This window comes from Ambystoma mexicanum, chromosome 1p (assembly GCF_040938575.1).
Source record: "Ambystoma mexicanum isolate Mex_15411 chromosome 1p, UKY_AmexF1_1, whole genome shotgun sequence".
Taxonomy (NCBI): Eukaryota; Metazoa; Chordata; class Amphibia; order Caudata; family Ambystomatidae; genus Ambystoma; species Ambystoma mexicanum.
Genome location: NC_090921.1, coordinates 324,601,796 through 324,621,958, shown reverse-complemented (window position 1 = coordinate 324,621,958; position 20,163 = coordinate 324,601,796). Strand labels below are relative to the sequence as shown.

Below are 20,163 nucleotides of genomic sequence, written 5' to 3'. Positions count from 1 at the left end.
TGGAAATGTAGGCATTTAAAACATTTAGATTGTTTAATCCCCAAAGGACCTTATGACCCAGTCCAACATATGGCTGGATTTCATTCACCGCTCATGGTACCTAGCATTTGTAGGACATATATATATAATTGTTGCTTTTTTTTAAACAATTGTTTTTCTATTGTATCATATACATAACTTATACAATGTTGGTCAAATAGGATATTGCATATTTTATATTTACTTTTCTTTTTGTTATTTTTAGATGCATTGTTCTTGGCTCACCTCTTGTATTGAATGCAATATTGATTTCACTGAAGTGAAGTAAAAAATTCACATGAAGAAACTACGGCCAGACAAGCCGCTAAAACATCTCCATGAGTGTTGGTTAAATGTCATTCTTGATTACAGATGTTGGGTATTAAACACGAGGTACATGTGCAAATCAATGATATGCATTTCAATGGCAACAGAAATTTTGAAAAAACGGTCAAAGAAGGTTTTTAAAAAGTCATTAAGGAGTCAGAGCCGGTCATATCAATGGGTTTTCTCTCTTCAAGACCTTTTCATTGATAGGTACCTCCTCGCCTAGCAGAAGATCAGGAACTTTATTTGCACATACCACCTGAGCGGTCTCTTGACATGCTAACAACATATAGCTCCTTCCCCATATACCAGCTTGAGTGTCTTTCCTTTTGTCCTTCCACATGATATTTAGTATGTATTTAATGGAATTCTTAACACACACCCATATTTTTCAGTTTAAGTGGCCAAATCTCAAGTAGGGGGAAATACCTGAAATAATTTTGATTTCAGGTAATTAATTTACAACTCCGATAGCAATCTATAAGCCCCCAACTTGTCCATCACTGCTGTCAAGGACAGAACGGATCCTTAACACATCACACATCATCGCCATACATGGCAGTTGGGCAAGTGTACCCCATGGGGGATGATTTTTTTTTTCCTTATCCTGGTAAATGGATGCTGACAATTTGGTGTCACCCATGTAGCAAAATGTAGACCTAAACAAAACCCCTCCAGTACTGAAGAGGTGTATGGCCACACAATGTGGTCAACTGCTTCTCCAATGTCTATGGGCCTCATTACGAGTTGCCCGGTAAAACCGGGTTCAATACCGGCATGCCGGAATGAGCGGGTCCGTGCTCCTATGAACCCGCTAATAGCGGGTGATTATGAGTGCGCGGGCACGCGCGTTCCCCCATGCCAGTAGTGGCAAAACCGCCATGCCGCTAAAGGGCTTCCAACTCCCCTATACCGGCATCGTGGGACCTGCCCATAGCGGTACCGCCTCATACCAACCCCTAAATACCAGCACGGTAATACCGGCACAGTATTACCGTGTTTGCAAAAAACAGACCCGGAAATTACGTCATCGCGCAGGAACGGGAAATGGGCCGGCGGCCATCTTTAAAAACACATTCCATTGCCATCCTCCATAACCACCACTTCTCTCGTGTTGTTGTGTGCCACAACAGAAGCAGGATGTCAAAGGCCACCAAGAAGTCCTCCCAAAGGAAGAGAAAGCAGCGTTTTTCAGACGCAGAACTCGCCATGCTTGCCAACACCCTTGCAGAGCATGCAGATACGATCAGGAGCAAGCATGCAGCCCAAACCAAAAAAAAAGAGGTCTGGCAGGAGGGCGCACAGAGGGTGTCGGCAGTGGGGAGCACCCCAAGGAGTATGCCTGATTGCCGGAATCGGTGGGACGACCTCCGCCTCCGAGTGAGGAAGATCCTGGTGGATAATAGGAGGGCCGCAATGCCGACAGGCGGGGACCCACACCCCCCCGTGAAGATGACGGCATGAGAGGAGATCGCAAGTTCCTTCATCGACCCAGAATCAATTGAGGGAATTAGAGACCAGGAGGTTGGCGCTGCAACTACCACAGAGGAAGGTGAGTGAACCATCACATCCATGTAGACTAAACCATGATGTGGCACAAGTGATGTGGAAGTGAGACTATGCAAGGTAATGCATGTCCCAAGGCTACATCAACATATCCATTGAAGAATGAGTGCCACACCCTGCACCACACGTATGCTGAGTGCCAATCCCAATCCCAACAGAGGTGCAACATGACCCAACCATGCCCATAGAACTCACCACACAGACACCAAACCAATTCCATGCCACCAGCCATGCATTGATTGCCCACACGCCCCCTCAGAACACCAAATGCCACACCCCAGAAATGAAATGATGCCTGAATGTATGAACATATCACACCGCAATACATCATAGCTGCCATTTGACATCACTGATGACCTGCATCTCTTCTATCCCCCAGGCACCCCTGAGGAAGATGGAACGCAAGACAGGGGTGCAAGTACATCCACTGCACGCAAAGGGACCAGTGCCACCGCCACCCCCCAGCCCAAGAAAATGCCTACAGAAACAGCCAGTTGCAGTAACCCTGCAGGGGACACCTGCAGCCACAGAACAGCAGCAGGCCCCCACAACAGTGGGAGCCGTTTCCATTGATACTCCGCCAGCCACCACGGACGTTGTGTCTACAGAGGTGCATAATGAGGCAGAGATCATGTCCGTCACACCCACCCCAAGCCCCATCACCAGCCCCCCCCTACAGAGTCTGAGGACATGTACGATCCGTGCCACCATGACTCGGACCTAGGGGAATCTGACTTTGGCATCTTTGAGGAGGACATGGCCCTGGACGAGAGCCCCACGCAGGTGCCTTCCACCACCCTGCCAGCCACCACCCTGCCAGCCACCACCCTGGCCACCGGTACTCCTGCAGCCGACAACTCTTTCGAGGCTTGTCTGGCAAGTGTTGAGGCCCGACAAGAGTCCATACTGGAACTCATGTGGCAACAGGTGAACACTGGGAATAAGGCCATGAGGGCCATTGCCAAGGCCATTGCAGCCAATACTGCTGCTGTGGAGTCATTGATGCGTGCCTTCAGGGAGTGTATGGGATCACTCACACAGGCCCTTCTTGCAAATCTCCCACAAATGCAGCGCCCACACCTTGGGCAAGCCATGGGACTGACCATTGACACCTCCACTGCAACAACCCCTTGCACCTCGGCCCAATCGAGCCCTGTGCGGTTAACACGGAGCAGTGTACGGCGCTTGACCATGGCACCCCCAGACCCAAAAATTGCCAAGAAATAACAAGACAGGCAATGACATTTAGAAAAAGTACATTGGTGAAGGGACCACTGTTTGTTGGACATATGTGGACATTTGGGATCTGTGGGGTGGGTGAGGGAGTTTACTGGGGTATTTTCTGGGTTTTGTGGGGTGGGTGAGGGAGTTTACTGGGGTATTTTCTGGGGTTTGTGGGGTGGGTGAGAGAGTTTACTGGGGGTTGTGAGGGGATTATGTTCACCATATCACGTCTGCTGAAAATACACTGTTGTGTCCAAGCAAATCATTGGCTGGACATTGTTCTTTTTGTACATGTACATTTATTGTGTGATGGTGTACAGTGGGGAAATTCGAACAAAAAAAGTGTGCATGTCCAGATTCAGTGTGTCTCGGACACATTACTTACATTGTCCATGCGTTTCAAAAGTATTCATCAATTAGTGCTTGGCGTACAGCATGGCCATCCCGTGCATCACGTACTGGCAGGGGGGTTCCTTCGCCTCCGTCTCCATCCCCTTCATCCTCACCGAGCCCATGCATGTCAATGTCAGGTGGCAGTGCTACATTGCTTCGGACGCACATTTTGTGCAGCATGACACAGGCCATGGTGATCTTTGCCACCTTCTCGGGCCTATATAGGAGTGCCCCACCAGACCTGCTTAGGCAGCGGAACCGCGCCTTCAGCAGGCCAAAGGTCTGCTGAATCATAACACGGGTACGAGTGTGCACACGATTGTACTCCTCTTCATGGCTGTTCTGCGGGTTCCGCACAGGGGTAAATAGCCACGGCCTCAAGGGATATCCCCCATCACCTGCAAGCAGATACAAATAGGTGTATGTCACACCGAACTGCCACCTTCAGGGAGCACAGTCCTGGCAGCAGCTACTTGGTGTGGGCATGCACATGTCCCTGTACGTGTACAAAATAGTCACCTAGATGCAATGTATACTGTAATGAGGTGTGGTACAATGGATGGGGTTCAATAGATGATGCTGGGTGTAATCATGCATGCACTGGCAGATGTCCTTTGGTAGTGCACAAATGTTTGGCCTCCAAATCATGCTGTATATTCTTTAATATGCATGGTCACACTCGCTGCATTGCCACAGTTGCCATCCTATTCATTCATGCATTGCCTGCAATAATGATGATGCCCTGGTTGTGCTTCTTACTTGTTGTCATCCATCTGCAATATTTGTGATAAGTGGCCCAGTGATGTGTTGTGTTCTGTTTTCCTGGTTTAGGGGAGGAGTGTTTAGCTCTGCATGCATTCTCCACTCACTGGCTAGTGCAACCCAGGTGCACTATCCCCCCATTTCCCACCCAGCTGCAGTAGCCCCCCACCCTACTGCATCCGCACACATCAGTACCCCACAGCATGGACATGGGCCTGTTGTGCAACTCACCGAGCAACCAGGCACGTGGTCCAGCATGTCGCTCCATGTGATGGGGTAGCGTTGAGTTGCGCAGTACCATGGCATCATATGTGGATCCAGGAAATCGGGCGCAGCAATGGGTGATGATCTTGCTGGAGTCACATACTATTTGCACATTGATGGAGTGGTATTGGTTGTGATTGTCGTACACCGCCTCTATGGCAACACAATTGGGCATGCCTGCCAGTGCATGGAAGCCTACTTTGGTTTCGGCTATCTCGTGGCCAGTCCGTGGTAGGGATATATGGGTGCTTGTGTGCTTCAGGAGGGCATCCAGCACTTGGTTCTGCATGCGTGGAATAGTGGTTGTGAAATGCCATGCAGCTGTCCCACTGTGTGTTGGTAGGTGCCTGTGGCCAGGAAGTGTAGCACAGACACCACCTTTAGTAGTGGGGGGATGGCAGTGTGTATTTCTATTTGGCTGGCAATGTCGTTCTGTATCATGTCCACTATGGTGGTGATGGTGTCACGGTCCAACCGGTACAGGGTGTGGATCTGCTCAGGGGTTAGGTTGAATGGGCTGGGTCTGGTGCGAGGGATTGGTGGCTGCCTACGAGGCACAGCTACCTGCGCTGGTGGTGATTGCTGGGCATGTCTCACCCTCCTTCTCCTCCTGCGTCTCCTCTGTGCTGCCTGTTCTTGATGCTGTAGTTGTTGTTGTTGTTGCTGTTGTTGCTGTAGTTGTAGCAGTATTGGCATGTCCTCCAGCACCATGATTACAACTGCTAGTGGTAGCATTTTGGTGTAGGAAGGGATGGGGTGTGTAGGTGTGCTCCTTTTGTACTGGGCCACTCTGAATCGCCTTCACCTGTGGGTGGTGGGGGGGTTGTGGTGTGTGGGTGTGCTCAGTTTATACTGGCACAGCCTCCATTGGCTCCACCTGTGGGATTGTGTGCACCTGTGGCAGCTGCCTTGTATCCTGCTTGCTGTTTGCAGGTTGCCCGCGATGCCTGTATGGCCGGCACCGTGCAGCCTGTGATTACCGGCTTCGCGATGCCGGTATTTGCATGTATGCGTGGGTTGGGTTTACCCCCTATTACCGGCATGCCGGTATTTGCTCCCTGAAGGGGCGCGTTGTCAAGGGTTTTGACCCATGTTGAATCCTTAGACTGGGTAGATGTGGGAATGAGCTGGCACCGCCCATTATTCTATCCCAGAACAAACTAAATCAATAGACTGGGTGGATGTGGGGATGAGCTGTCGCCGCCCACATTCACGCCAGAATCCAGGAGAACTGCGCAGTTGGCACAAGACCACTCTAAAGATACAACTTTCTTGTGGGGGGTTCCACATCACCACTCTAATGTAAGGATGCCTATCAAAATAATAGCAAAAATCTCCTGTCAAATTCAAGACAACTCAAAAATGGATGCAGTACCGACAAATTCCCCAAGGCGGCGCTAGCGGTCTACACTCTGACAGGGAAACTGTATTTAGGAGTTGCAAGAGGGGCAGGGACTTCAAAGCTTGTTGGTTAATTGAAAATCTTAGCCACCTGCTGTTCCCAGAGGCCAAGAGGCTGAGAACTCTTAACACCCCAGAGACTCACAACAGGAGGCAGGATATCACATGGCCCTTCTGAGTGAGAGGGAGGGGGTTTCCCCTTCAGCCTGGAGGAGAGAGACAATAGCCCCTTTCAGTTGAATGGGGTATGTTAATTTTGAGTGTTTCCTGTCAACAGCCCTCTGCCAGCAAGGAGAGATCACTGACCCACCCAGACTTCTGGAGGCGGACCCAAACACTTTGGGGAGTTGAATTGCAACAAATATATATTTTATAGAAACTGTGATAACTTATTGTAACCAAATGACAGGAATGTACAACTTTGAGAGGCTTAGTATGGAAAATGCCCTCACGATTTGAGTCCAAACAACGATTTGTACCATGTTCTGGGGCAAAACCCCGCTAATTATGAATATTGTAGACACTGTATTTAAGCTAGAGACATGGAAAGTTACTGGGATATAGGTGGAAGGGAAATGTACCTTTGTATAATTTTTGATGAAAAACCAATGTTGCAAAACCCACTAAAATAAGTTGCCATTTTTGAATGCAAGCTCCTAGAAATGCCAGAGTCGGGACAGGGACTATCTTTAGTAATATATGATGTGTGTATGTGATGTCAAACAACTGTGTACCTGGGAAATATGTATTTGGATCAGGAATAGATTTGTGTGCACATTGACCAGGGGAGTGTCATTTCTGATGTCAATGACATCACTCTGACACACTATCCCTTCCCAAATCAGGGACCAAAGAATCTATTGACCTATCAAATCAAGAGAGGGGCAGGCTTTGTGATGCTAGCCTCTCCACCCACTTTTTAAAACACATAAAAAGAGACTGCTGGGACAGGTAGAGACATGCATTTTCCATTTCTGCGGAGCATTTTGACAGCCGACATCCCATCCAGACAGAGTCCAGAACCAGAGACCCATAGACTAGAGAACTTTGAACCTAGAAGGCCCACTGCAAGCAAAAGTATTCTCAGCAGGCCTTCAGAATCCAGCAAACCTAACCAAACTATTCAACAGCCAGGCGAGCTGTTTGAATTCTTTGCCAAGAACTTTTGCCGGAACCGCAGACCAGACCCAGACCGCTGTGAGCAGAACCAGAGATCCGGATCGCTGTGAGCAGAACTGGTGCCTGATTGACCCGCCGAGCAGAGAGAACCGCTGCTGGACGTGTTGACCAGATCCGTGACGAGGCCTATTTCAATCGTGATTTACGCACTCGCAAAATTTACCGCGATTTGCGATTTGGCCTGATTTCATCATCTGTAAAAAGATAGCCGCTTTTGCCTGAACTGCTAAAATTCATTTGCAACCTACTAACCATCCCTGAACCATTGTTAGGGCTGACCTGAACTGATTTAAAGTGTCCACCACTCGCCCCAAACCTCCTATAGGGAATTAAAAGCAATTTTAGCATTTTTCACTTCCTTGCCACCACATTACAAAGCACTCTTGCCAGTGTTTTAAAAAGCATACCTGTTGTCCAAGCTTGCTGGGGGGGGGGGACTGAATTCCGTATTGTATTTGATTGTATTCCTGAAGACTGTGTGTGTTACTTCCATCTCCTTGCATTGCATATAGGGTGGGGGGGTGAATTGCCACCAGGGGAAAAGTGAACATATTATCTCTTGTGAAACCATATCAGTTTATTTTCTGTACTGCATTTATTCCACCTTGCATTTCTTGAAACCATAAAGCATTTCAGTTACCTCATCCCCTATACTACTTCTAAGTAACCAACTCAGTTTACCAGTAGAACATTATCCATTGTTGATCACTGTCATATTTTAAGTGTGATATCCAATATTAATTTATTATAAAAGTGTGATAGATATAGATTGTTATATTTCTCGAATAAACCTTTTAATTTGCAAAACAAACCTACTTCTTGGCTCAGTGGGGTCAGGGGGATTCTAAGAGGGGGTGTTATACAAGGGTTGTCATCCAGAGTACTTAACTGGACATAAAAATACATCAATAAGGGTTTTCCTCAGCATCCCAGACTAGGCATTGACTTAGCTGTAGTGTTGATTGAATATTGCTTACAGCGTGTACGCGCCTATGCCGCTATTAGCGGCACCATTGTTTAGTATGCCATGTTTCCAGGTCGGAATGCTACAGAACGGTAAACGATGCCGGTATTAGCATACCGGCATCGTTTTTCCCATACCGGCATAACTCGTAATGAGGCCCAATGTAATGCAATAACTTATCACTGAAATTATAAATTCCTACTTCTTGTCTTCGGTTTTTTCTTCATGTCTAAAGAACGGGTGGATAACTCCACTACTCAAGAAGTAGACTCATGATCCGGAAGTTGCAAGCAACCTTCGACATATCACAAAGGTTCCGTTCCTGTTAATAGGACTGCATACCTACAACTCCAAGAGTATATCGATAAGAATCATCTACTGGTAACTCGTCAATCAGGAATCTGTGTACTGCAAGGTGCAAACGCCGCCATGCTGAATTTAAGGACCAATTTGGTTGAAATTATTGATGTAAATCATGTTGCCATGCTTATGCTCCTTGACCTCTCAGAAACATTTGATCTGGCTGATCACTCATTGCTGCTTGAGAGGTTAAGATTTTTAACTGCTCTTAGTCCTCTGTTTCCTGGATGGCCTCCTTTCTTGGGCCTCGGACTACAAGGTTATCTGTTGATGACTTTAAAGCACCTCCTAAGCCATTATCTTGTGGTGTTCCCCAGAGTGCTTGTCTTTCTGCCACCCTTTTTATTTTCTATACTCACACCCTCTTTGACTTGCTGGACAGTGCCCGAGTCAAATACACCAACTGGTCTTTTAGTTGTCGAGGACCCATGACCTGGACCTACTAAGATAAATCATATATATGGCATGATTGAAGATTGGATGGCCTTTAAGTCCCTGGCACTTAACAACAATAAACCAGAGATGATGATTGTAGGCTCAGAACGATAGCCAGTTCAAAACGGCTGACTGTGTCATTCCAGTCATACCTTTTGTGAAAATTATGGAAGTCTATCTCAACTCGTGCCTTACTATGAAAAAGCATGTGGCAAATGTCAAAACTTCCTGCGCTTATACTACCAAATTGCTAAGACAGATTAAGCCTTATCTGTCTAGAACTAATATGTCTTTAGTAGCATGTGCTCTATTCAAATCCAAAATGTACTATTGCAACAGCTTACTGGTGGGCACCTCGAAAGCCAATTTGAAAACTTTGCAGGTGGCCCAAAATGGAGCAGTGAAAGCTGTATGTGGGCTGAGCAGGATTGACCATGTCGCTGAGGCGAGAAGATCCCTCCACTGGCTGCCTGTCCTTCATCGGATTTCACATAAAATCCTCGCTCTTACTCATAAATGTCTTGTCTGCAAGGCACCTGGCTATTTAGTGAAACGACTACACAAGGCCCCTACCATAAGAACATTTCGTTCTAATGGCACTAACAAGACACTCTCTCCCCAGGTTAAACTGAAACATTTTGGTGGCACTGGGGCTTTGATGGATATGTGTCTGGTTGTGGAATTCTCTTCCCTCTAATCTATGTGCCATTACATCCCTTTCCAGCTTTAAGAAAGACATAAAACCCACTTTTTAATTTCTAAGGATTAATCAGTCTTTTGCGCTTTGTGACTTTCTGTTTCTGTATTCTGGCTCTGGCTCTCTGGCTCTGGCTGCCCTCTCACGCCTCACTGATGCCTCTGGGTGTGTTGCACATTAAAAGTAATAATAATAATAAAGGGAAAGTATGTCTGCAATCTCCCCTGCGTAAATGACTTGCTGCATGTTCTTCAGATCTGGTTTGATCAACTGAGGGTTAATCTCCTCAAGGCTTCCAGGAAAGATATTCGGAAAGATGTATGCATTTAGCAAACCAATGGACTTGTCAATTTTCTGCTTGGCTAAGAGTGTGGGGGCCAATTCCATCATGATATTCATATCCTTCACAAAAAATAAAAATGTTTTTTTAAATCCTGTAGGTGCCCAGCCAACACCTTATTTTAAAAGGATGTGAGGAATCCATTAGTGCCGAGGCCCGAGCACGCTAGAGATGCATTGGTGATCTGTTTGGCTGTGTCTACTGTCATTAGGGCCTCAAGACTGACCATGGACTCCTCCTGTAGGTTTGGTGTTTTGGCACCCTCGAAGCATGGAACACATCAAAGGCCTTCACTGCATGCAAGGTATATTAGTCAGTGGAGCCCTGACCGTCTCATTAACAACTTTCTTAATGCAATTGCGGTTTCATGAAATGCGTGTGTTAGCAGAAGATCCGATTTATTTCCCTTTTAAGTGATCTTCTACTTATTCAATGTGTACCCATTTGTATCTGTAAGTGGCAGCCTAAGCTATCCTCTTTATGTCTAGATTTTCAATATGTCCTGTGGGACCCTGAATGTTTATTTTCAGTCGCCAGATGTTTTAAATGGCTTGCAAGATCTGCCCACTTGGCCACTCTTCTTTATTCCAGGCAGTTGTGAATGTAATCATGTATTCTCTATTTATCACATCTGCAGCTTCCCACAAGGTTGCATGGAAAACCATACCGTCTCTATTCAAACTAATTACTTTTGTATGTTTTGGCAAATGTTAACTTTCAGCTAAGGATCCCTCAGCACTCATTTATTCATCCACCTTCCATTCTGGAACTATCTTGAAAACCCTGAAATGAGTCCTACATTCTGAAGCCTGACTCATCCAAGGACTCTGGCTTCTCGACCACATCACTCTGACCCTCATCAAACTGCACTGGCTCCAACTGCAAGCAGGCATCATCTTCAGATCCTGCTGTATCATCTACAAGCCTGTCACCCTTAAGTCACCAAGCTACCTCAATGAGAAACTCAGCATCTTCAGAGGCCTACGGTCCACCAGAAGTAAGGACGTATTAAGATTTGAACTCCGCCATTGCAGGAAGGAAAGAACCAAAAGACAGACCTTCTCTTTTCATGACCCCAGTCTCTCAAACCTGCTCCTGAGCAACACTAGAGTTTTTCCCTCGCTTACACATTTCTTGAAGGTGCTCAAGACCCTCCTCCTCAATGAATTTCTTCTGACTTATACCTAGGTCCACCCACCCTCCTCTCCCCACCTAACCTGGGACTGGGTGATCTGATCCCCCCTTATCCCTCCACTGGTTGCTTGTAGAGCACTTGCGCCCCAAATCACCTGCTCTCCCTCTCTCCCGTTGTTAGCTCCCACTCCCATGTGTTGCTGCTTTCCTCACCATGTCCTTCCCCCTACGACTAGTAAAGGGATTTGTTGTTTCCCAAAGCTAGGTCCATGTTCATTAAATAGCCTAATAACAATAATAATAATAATAATAATTATAATCCACCTGGCCCTTTGCTCCGGATCATGAAAATCAGATGACTGGATAGTTACTGACACCATTGTGTCCCCAATAGGAGAATGTGCCATCTCAGACAGAATCCCTGCACTTAGTTTAATATAATCTGATCTTGACTAAACTTTTTGGTTGTTTGAAAGGAGCTTACGGTCGTGGTCCTCTTATTGAATTCCCCTCCACACATTCCCAGGCCAAGGAGGGTATTTCACAGAAACATTCATTTCTCGAATGTTCCATAGGAGGATGCTTGATAGTGTTTATGTCACCAAATAACAATACATGGCCAATAGAGAAGGCCGCCAATTTCATGCAATGTTTTCAGTAAAAAAGATTCTTGTCACCGATTAGAATGCCCACAGTTTCCCATTCAACATATTCTTCCACCCCCGTCCCTGGAGATTGACTGAAGAAACTAAAAGAAATTTAAATTTTTTATTTTCACAGTAAGCAAACATAAATAAATGAACAGCAGTCCATGAAATTCACACATATCAACCAAGTGAAAGCAAAGTAATCAATTCGCCATAAACAATCCAAACATATAAACATCAAAAATAGAACAAGAAGGAAGAAAGGAAAAGAAGAAAAAGAAAAAGAAAAGGAAGAAAGAGAATAAGAGCGTAGGAGTAGAAGACATAAACCAAAAATTTCAATGCAAAATACTATACCTCAGACAAAAGGGCATTACAAAAACCATCACACAAACTACAGGTATTATACAGATTATGAGTGTTCAAGGGTAAGTACATAATACCCCAGATCAAAGATCAGGTTTATCCATATGCATCAAGAAAGCAGCTCCAAATGTCCCAAAATTTTTCAATGTCACCAGTGAGTTTGTAAATGGCTTTTTCATATGTTGAAACAGTAAGTAGCTCCTCCACCCAGTCATCAATGTTAAATGAAGTACTTGATTTCCATGACCTCAATATGAATTTTTTAGCAACTAAAAGAATGCTAATGCCTCAAGACTTAGAGGAGGTCCCGAGAGTGGAACTGACTGGAGTTAAGCCTATGTGTGTTCTTCTGGAGCAAGTGGGTTCCCGGGAGAAGGGCTACATCCACCGGAAGTGCAACAAGCCTACTCGGAAGAGAATTCCCTATACCCAGGGAATTTCTCCATTCCATGTTGTGTGCAAATACCTTAAATTCTAGGTTATGGCGTTAATGAACGACTACAGTCATCTTTTCTATCCTGTGCCTGGATTCCTGCATCTCCACTCAGTACCTTTAGCACTTTTGGCTGGCATCTCAAGCTGTTTCTCTGTATGTCTTGTTTTGCGTCCACCTCCAAGTCCTAGGAGGTGGCCCATTCCATTCTATTTGACCTTAAATTCAGAAAATTTAACAAGAACAAATCATCAAATTCCTCCCCTCATCCCATCCCACGCCTTCAATGTATATGGTGAGGGAATAGCAGGGCAACCAGAAAAATAATTAAACAACTGAGCCAAAATACCTTGCACAAAAGTATGTCTTGCCTGCCTTTTGACCATGGCCAGGGGCATAATACACCACTCTGTTATCATCTACCAGAGTCAGATGGGAAACAAGAGCATCTTCTATCGCTGTTATTCATTGCCCTTCATATTGAGACCTGGGTAACAGGTGTGAGTAACAGTAAGGTGCTGTAAACCTTCCATGATTTGCACTTGCTAATCTCAGTATTAAAGAGGAAAAAGATGAAAAACACTGGTCTTACCTTGTGACCTGAGTGCGCGTGTTAAAATCCAGGGACCTCATTGACCTCAGAACCTCGATGCAGCCCATGTACTGGAAAAAAAAGATACGTTTCAACATTGACCAAAAGAATAGAAGAGTGACAGCATTTCTGATACATTCAGCTCTCAGATCCCAACTGTCTGCCTCTGATGATAAACCTATGTAGCTCCCACTGTGTCTGCAGTACAATGCCACCTCTCTTACCCACAGGCTGACAGGCTTCTAGGATCTGATGATTATCTACACAGTGGCAAATAATGCACTTCCATGGAGGTTTTGTGGATTGCACAAATGACTGGACTCAAAAGATATGGTTTCTAGTCTCTTATTTTTACAAAAACCTTAACACAAGATCAAACAGCAACTGAAAGTCTTCGATGTACAAATCTCGCCTTTAGCATGCCACATTCCAGGTTTTCCTGGGTCCCATACTCTTTGCTGTTCTGTCCACCTCTAGGAACAAGTCCCTAGGTCGCTGCTTGACACGGCTCCTTCACTTCCTGCTGTATTGCATCCATGAGATATAAGCACAACTCGACGTGGAGCCAGGAGTGCCCCTTACCAATTTCTAGTACATAAACTCCCTCTTCACCTTCAGGGTTGTATCCCTGGACCTCCTTTACCCGCATGGCTCTGATCTGATAATGACTGTCTTTTCCAACTGTGTTCCTCCTGTGACCATCTCATACTGCCTAGGGCTCACCTGGCCCACTGGGGACTTCCTATTCTTGCTGACTTTGTCAGCAGCTCCTCCTGCCCCAACCTTCTCCTTGGGCCAATACCCTCTCCCGATGTTACTTCTTCCTCCGAAGTCCTACCAACTCCTTCGACTGTTGTCACCTCCAAGTCTAAATTCCCGCCTTCTTTTACCATTTCCTCCAAAATCTCACTCCCGGCTTACAGTACAACCAAATCCTTCACTTATTTACACAGCCTCCTCCTGTGTTTACCACCTCCTCCAATCCCTAACAACTTCTCCTAGATTGTTCTCCTCCCCTTGTCTCCAACAGCCTCCAATCCTCCACATTCCTCATATCATGCTCCAGAGCCCTGCAATCAGCAGGCACAACTTGCTACAGCAATACACACTCAGCAACTGGTGCTGGCTGTATTTATAATGTTCTTATTCTTCCCCTGCTTTAAACTCTCTCAGACAGGGGGTGGGAAGACATGATTATTAGGCTGCCAAGCACAACAGGTATTGTGGTCAGGCTCTAAGCTTCAAGGGGTGAACTGCCCTGACAGGCCACTGAGGTGGAACATGATGGTACCTCTAAGACTTGCATGTGATGTGCAAATGTGGCTGTCTCATGCACTATGCTGAGGACAAGTTTGTTTGGGAACCAGTTTAAGGTTTCCAAAGGATCCTCCTCATACTACCGCTGGGCCCAACACCCACAAGCTGTAGGTGGTACCCAGCCCTCTGAATCTCCTCCCCAATTGTCCCCAGAGTTAGCAGGTGATCTTGTCGCATCTCTCCTCCTCTTTCCCTTGGCCCCGGGATCCCTCATCAAGTGGGTACTGGCTGAAGTAATCTACACTGGATTGTTGGTGGGATTCTCAGTGGACGATCAAGAAGGTGAATGACTGGAAAGCAAAGAACTACCACATTATATTATTGCTCTGGATCTTTTTACCTGGCCAGCCAAGTCAAGGGGCAGGATTAATGACTGATGCAAATGTGTGCCCTATTAGGTCAAACTTTAGTGCCTACATGGCCCTTTGTATGGTCATAAATTCAAGCTCTATTGTTGATCAATTTCTTCTTTCATTTGGCTGATCTTTTGGCTGATAAAAGTATGGGTTGCGCCCCATACCTGACCTGGAATAGGACTGTTCCTTCACCCCCCAAAATGCATGCCTTTATGTCATGAATCATAGCTGAGCTAAAAAGATTGTGCAGGTTGAGACCCTTCGCACCTCCATTTATCACCTCCAAACTAATGGCCTCGTGGAGTGCATTAACCAGGCCTGAAAGAGGTTTCTTTGGAAACTGGTGTATGAGGACGCACAACACTGGGACAAACTACTTCCATGGGATCTGATCCCAGCACCGAAAATACCACAGGCATCAACTGGTTTCTCCCTTTTTGGGTTGGTCGGGGGCCCTGCAACGTCCTAGATATACTGAAGGAAGAATGGAAAGGAGGCGATGACCAAGCAGGCGAGGTCAAAGCATTCATCCAGGTAGCCCTGCAGTAGTTTAGGACCATCTCATGCCTCACCCAACAGGAGTTGTTGGTCAACCAAGAGAAACAGAAAGGACTGTATTATCCTGGAGTATAGCTGAGGCACCTCAGGGTTGGAGGCTTGGTGGTTGTCCTGTTGCCCAGTTCAGAGAACAAGCTTACAACCAAGGGGTAAGGATCAATGTAATCACCTAAGTACCCTGTGATTACAACTACAGTGTACAGCAAGGAGACCAACGAAAGACCAGTCAAGTTTTTCACGTAAACTGCCTGATGGCCAGAGGGAATCCATCTTGATTGGTTTGTTATTCTGAATGCAGTTCAGGCAATCTTTTTTTTCAGATTTGTTACTCTAAGGATCTCAATTTCAGAACATGCTGAGTAAGTGTTTTAACTTTTCATTTTTCACTTTCATTGGTAATATTAAGCATGTGGGGTGCATCAAACTTTGTCTCCGCTCAGTACAATTTGCTCACCAGGGGAACATGGTTGTTGTAACTCTGCTTTCCACGTTCATATCTGCACATTTGGGAAGTAGTGGACTGTAAACACTTTATCCGTGCAACCACAGTGCTCATTGCAGGCTCAGCACACTTGTATAAATGACATCTTTTGAAGCACCAGGTAAACTGGCAACAGTATCATGGTCTGCGCTACCTCCATCAATGATATGAAAAGATTTTACTTACAGGAAAATAATGTCTTTCCTGTATGCGAAATTTGGTTCTAGCTGTGGCTAGACGTAGGCTCTTCCAGACAGTATAGGACAACTACTGTGCAGATCATCACTGCGCATCCCACAATGGCGAATATTTAAAGCTCCATTCCAATGCATCTATATATATATGGGGGGGATGGGTAAGTTAATAATAAATATGAGGGGCAGATGGGGGCTGCAGGGACTCCCCCCTACATGCAGTGAAATGGGGTAAAACAAAACAAACCTAAACATCGCTATTTTGTAATGCACAGTATAAAAATGTGCAGTGATCACAAAGACCTGTTTCAGACGAGGATGGGAGACTCTGTTCAGCCTGCCAAGTACAACAAGGAGTTTGGTCAGGGTCCATCAGACACGTAGCCAGGAATTTTTGTTGGGGTTTCATGGCCCCCTAAAGCAAACATTTAAAAATGTATATATCAAATAGTATTCACATTTGTCAGATTGTAACGCACACAATACATTTGTTGATCTGTAATAGTTAACAATTAGGTTTACCCCATGAATATTTGTAAACAATGTAGGCAGATGGTCTTCTTTAAAGCATCATGTCACAATCATAGAGGGATCCCAATCAAAGCAATTCACAAGAGGCAAATTCTAACTTTTCGAGTTCAAAGGGTGAGTAAATATGGTCATAATGTAATGGGATTTAAACATATATTTGTAGGACTTTAAGGGTACTCCCAAAATAAACGTTCATGTATTGTAATAATACAGTATTCTTACCAAAGCACAGTGTTTCAGCAATATTAGTCAGCGATCCATACCTTCTAAATATTTAATCTTACGAGGGTTTGTGGACCACCCTCAAAAAATAAGGGCACATCACAAAGATTTATTGAGAGAATGAGGACTGCATGGTGGATTTTAAATAACACTGTTTCTGTTACATTTGCACTGTGTTTGGGGTTACACCCCATACAACTGTTGGACAAATGAATGTCAAATGCCCCACTGGACAGGCACTTTGTGACAGTAGAATATGTTAAAAAAAAAAAAAAAACAGGCTGCATTTAAAGCTAGAGTAGGGAGGTATTATGTTATGTGTTGGAAATGTGCAAAGACATTTGATCAGAACCCTAATTACCAAAATATGTTTGTAATTGGTGTACCGCCACAGTGGGGCCACTGCTAGTACTGACCAAAACTGACCATATATGCCTTATCCAAAATACCATACTAATGAATCAGTATTAGTTTTCAAGTGGTCCCCAAAATATCTGAAAATGCCCATCAGTGAAAACACCCATGATTTTAAATCGAGCAAAGGCTCCATTTAAGTACATGATAGTCCCACGTCTGGACATTGTTGCCATCAGAGCATGATCCTAATAATAATAATAATAATAAATTAGTATTTATATAGCGCTACGAACCCTCAGGTATCTGAGCGCTGCTTATTATTACCCACGGTGTGTGGTGCTCAGTTATCGACCTCCGAAGGATGAAAGGTCTGAGTTTGGTCCTGCCAGCATTCAAACCTGCGTCAGCAGGCGCTGCAAAGATGTCAAAGCGAGCGATATACTCTCTGTGATATCAGACCGGCATGAAAAGCATAGATAATCGCCCCATGTCATCAGCACAATATAACAGATCTCAATGTCTGCAGATAATGTGTTCCCCCATTGCTATTATTGACCCCAACAAGCAGAAAATGATGGCACTTTCTAGCCCCAATGCTACAACAAAGTGCACACTCGCTCACTTTTCACAATGCCACAGAAACGCATTTATCAAATCTGAACAGGGTCTCGCTGTTAAGTGTCACGGAAAATTGTTTGACAAGCAAGGAATTTCAAAAGCTTCTAGCGGCTTTAATTAACTACCTATCCTATAGAAAGAAATTGAAGACACTGTTGTTCAAATGAAGGACTTATCCAACGGTTAGGAACTTTGTAAAGTAACTAACTCAGGCCCAGTAAACATGCTCTATTGTCCCGTCTTCTTTCCTGTTGTTCCCTGTGTATGTGTAATGGGCCCTGATGCTTGTGGGCACCGGCGCTATAGAAATAAATAAATAGATGTTTTTAAAAAAATTAACTTCTCTGGCTGAAGCAGCAGGCATTGTGACGTCACTCTCGCTACCAAATTCTTTTCACTTATTACACAAGATACACAGTTCCTTACAACACGCTCAATTTCTATGTCAAATCCTGGGCACCAATATTCCGCACAAACTGCTTGCTTTGTTTTTTAAAATTGCTTGATGCCCTTCATGGGCAATTCCAACAATTCTCTTCCTGATGCCTGTGGGTGATATAACTCTGTCTCCTCTCAGCACATATTCATCCATTACATGCAACTCAGCCCTCACCATCCATAATTCTTCCATTTCCGATCCCAACACACATTTCTTCATGATCATACCCATTTCTTTAAGTTCATCCCTCAACTTTCCTAACACCACATCCTGAGCCATACATTCCTTTTTCCCAATCATCTTTTGCTCCATATACAAAACACATGGGGCCTCATTACGACCCAGGCGGTAAGGGGTTTACGGCAGCGTAAACAGCGCCGACCCTTACCGCCTGAGTACGAGGTCCCTTAGCGCCATGGCGGATTTTACACCTGCTTTTAGCAGGTGTTAAAATCCATGGCGCTAAGGGACCATGGAGTTAATTACGCCACCGTAATTTACGGTGGCGTAATTAACGCCTTTCCCTCTCCCATTATGCCCTATGGGGCAAAAATGGGAATGGGGAAGGGTAAATGGGGATTGGGGACTTACCGCCCCGCCAAGGTCGGAATGGGGCGGTAAGTCCGCCAACCACCATGGCGTAAACATAGTTTACGCCATGGTGGTAAAGTCACGGCCCAGGCAGTAACTTACCGCCTGGGTCGTAATGAGGCCCATTCACTTTGCCTTTCATCTTCCTCATTCTCAACATCCATAGCGAGCCACGACAAGCAGTCTGCTGAAATGTTCCTTTTTCCTGGAACAAATTCAACTTCAAAATGATACTCTTGGAGTCCCACAACCCAACACCTTATCCTGGTTGACACTCCATCCAATCCATTCTTCTGCAATGTTTCTTTTAGTTGTTTATGATCTGTTTGCATCTTGAAGCACGAACCCCATAGAAATGTTCTAAACTTTCCAACCACTGATTGTATTGCCAGAAGTTCATTTTCAATATTGGAGTAGTTGGGGTCTGCTCCTTTAAGTAACCGAGAGGCAAAATCGATCACATTTTCTTCACTTCTTTCCATCTGCATGAAAACCACACCAAATCCTGTATTGCTTGTGTCTGTGGTAATAGTGGTTTTCTTCCAAATTTAAAGTGCTGCAGAGAAGGAGTGTTTTCTAAAGCCATTTTGACGTCAGTAAAGTCTGATGCACATTGCCCCGACCATTTAATAGGGGACTTATTCTTAAAGTACTGCCCTCATATTTACATTATTGTCAGCAAAGTGTTGCATGAACATTTAATAAAAGTCAGCCATGCCCAGGAATTAACGTAACTGTTCCTTTTTACTTGGTTCTGCCACTCTTTTCATTTTAACCACTAGTTTTTGTTTTACATTCACTCCATTTGCTGATACTTTATGACCAAGATACTCAATTTCTTCCTTGTTAAATCTGCAAATTTCTACACTCAAGTTGAGCCCCTTTTCGACTAGCATGTGCATTACGTTTTTCAACCTGCAATCATTTGTTTCTTGATCTTGGCCAAATACCGTAGATCGTCCTGGAAGCAGATTACTCCTTGCTCATACTTAAATACCTGGTGCATTATTCTTTGAAAGACTGATGCCACTGTCATTAGGCCAAAAGGATTTCTCATGAACTAGAAAAGCCCTTCAGGTGTAATAAAAGCTGTCAGCTGTTTGGACTCCTGATGCAACTTTATCTGATGATATGCTGAAGTAAGATCAAGTGATGAAAACAACCAAGCGTCCCCTAGCTTAGAAAATGTTTCAGCAATATTCGGAAGGGGATGGCAATCAGATTTGTCACATCTGTTCAGGGACCGAAGATCAACACACATTCTCAACTTGCCATTTGGCTTTGCAACCACTAGCAGTGGAGACACCCATTCCGATGATTCAATTCTTTCAATTATCCTTTCTTGCTCCAGTTTCAACAGATCTTTCTTACTTGATCCCTCAGGATTATGGGAATAG

General features: G+C 44.9%; 1 protein-coding gene across 3 annotated transcripts in view; it reads right to left on the bottom strand.

Annotated features, from left to right (window-relative positions):
* SHC2 (SHC adaptor protein 2) overlaps nucleotides 1–20,163 on the bottom strand; it is a 708,489-nt gene that overhangs the window by 255,695 nt on the left and 432,631 nt on the right. For all 3 annotated transcript variants that reach the window (XM_069648025.1, XM_069648031.1, XM_069648016.1), the window contains one exon: nucleotides 13,103–13,173. In XM_069648025.1, the coding sequence (XP_069504126.1) occupies nucleotides 13,103–13,173 (71 nt within the window). The remainder of the gene's footprint in view (nucleotides 1–13,102; nucleotides 13,174–20,163) is intronic.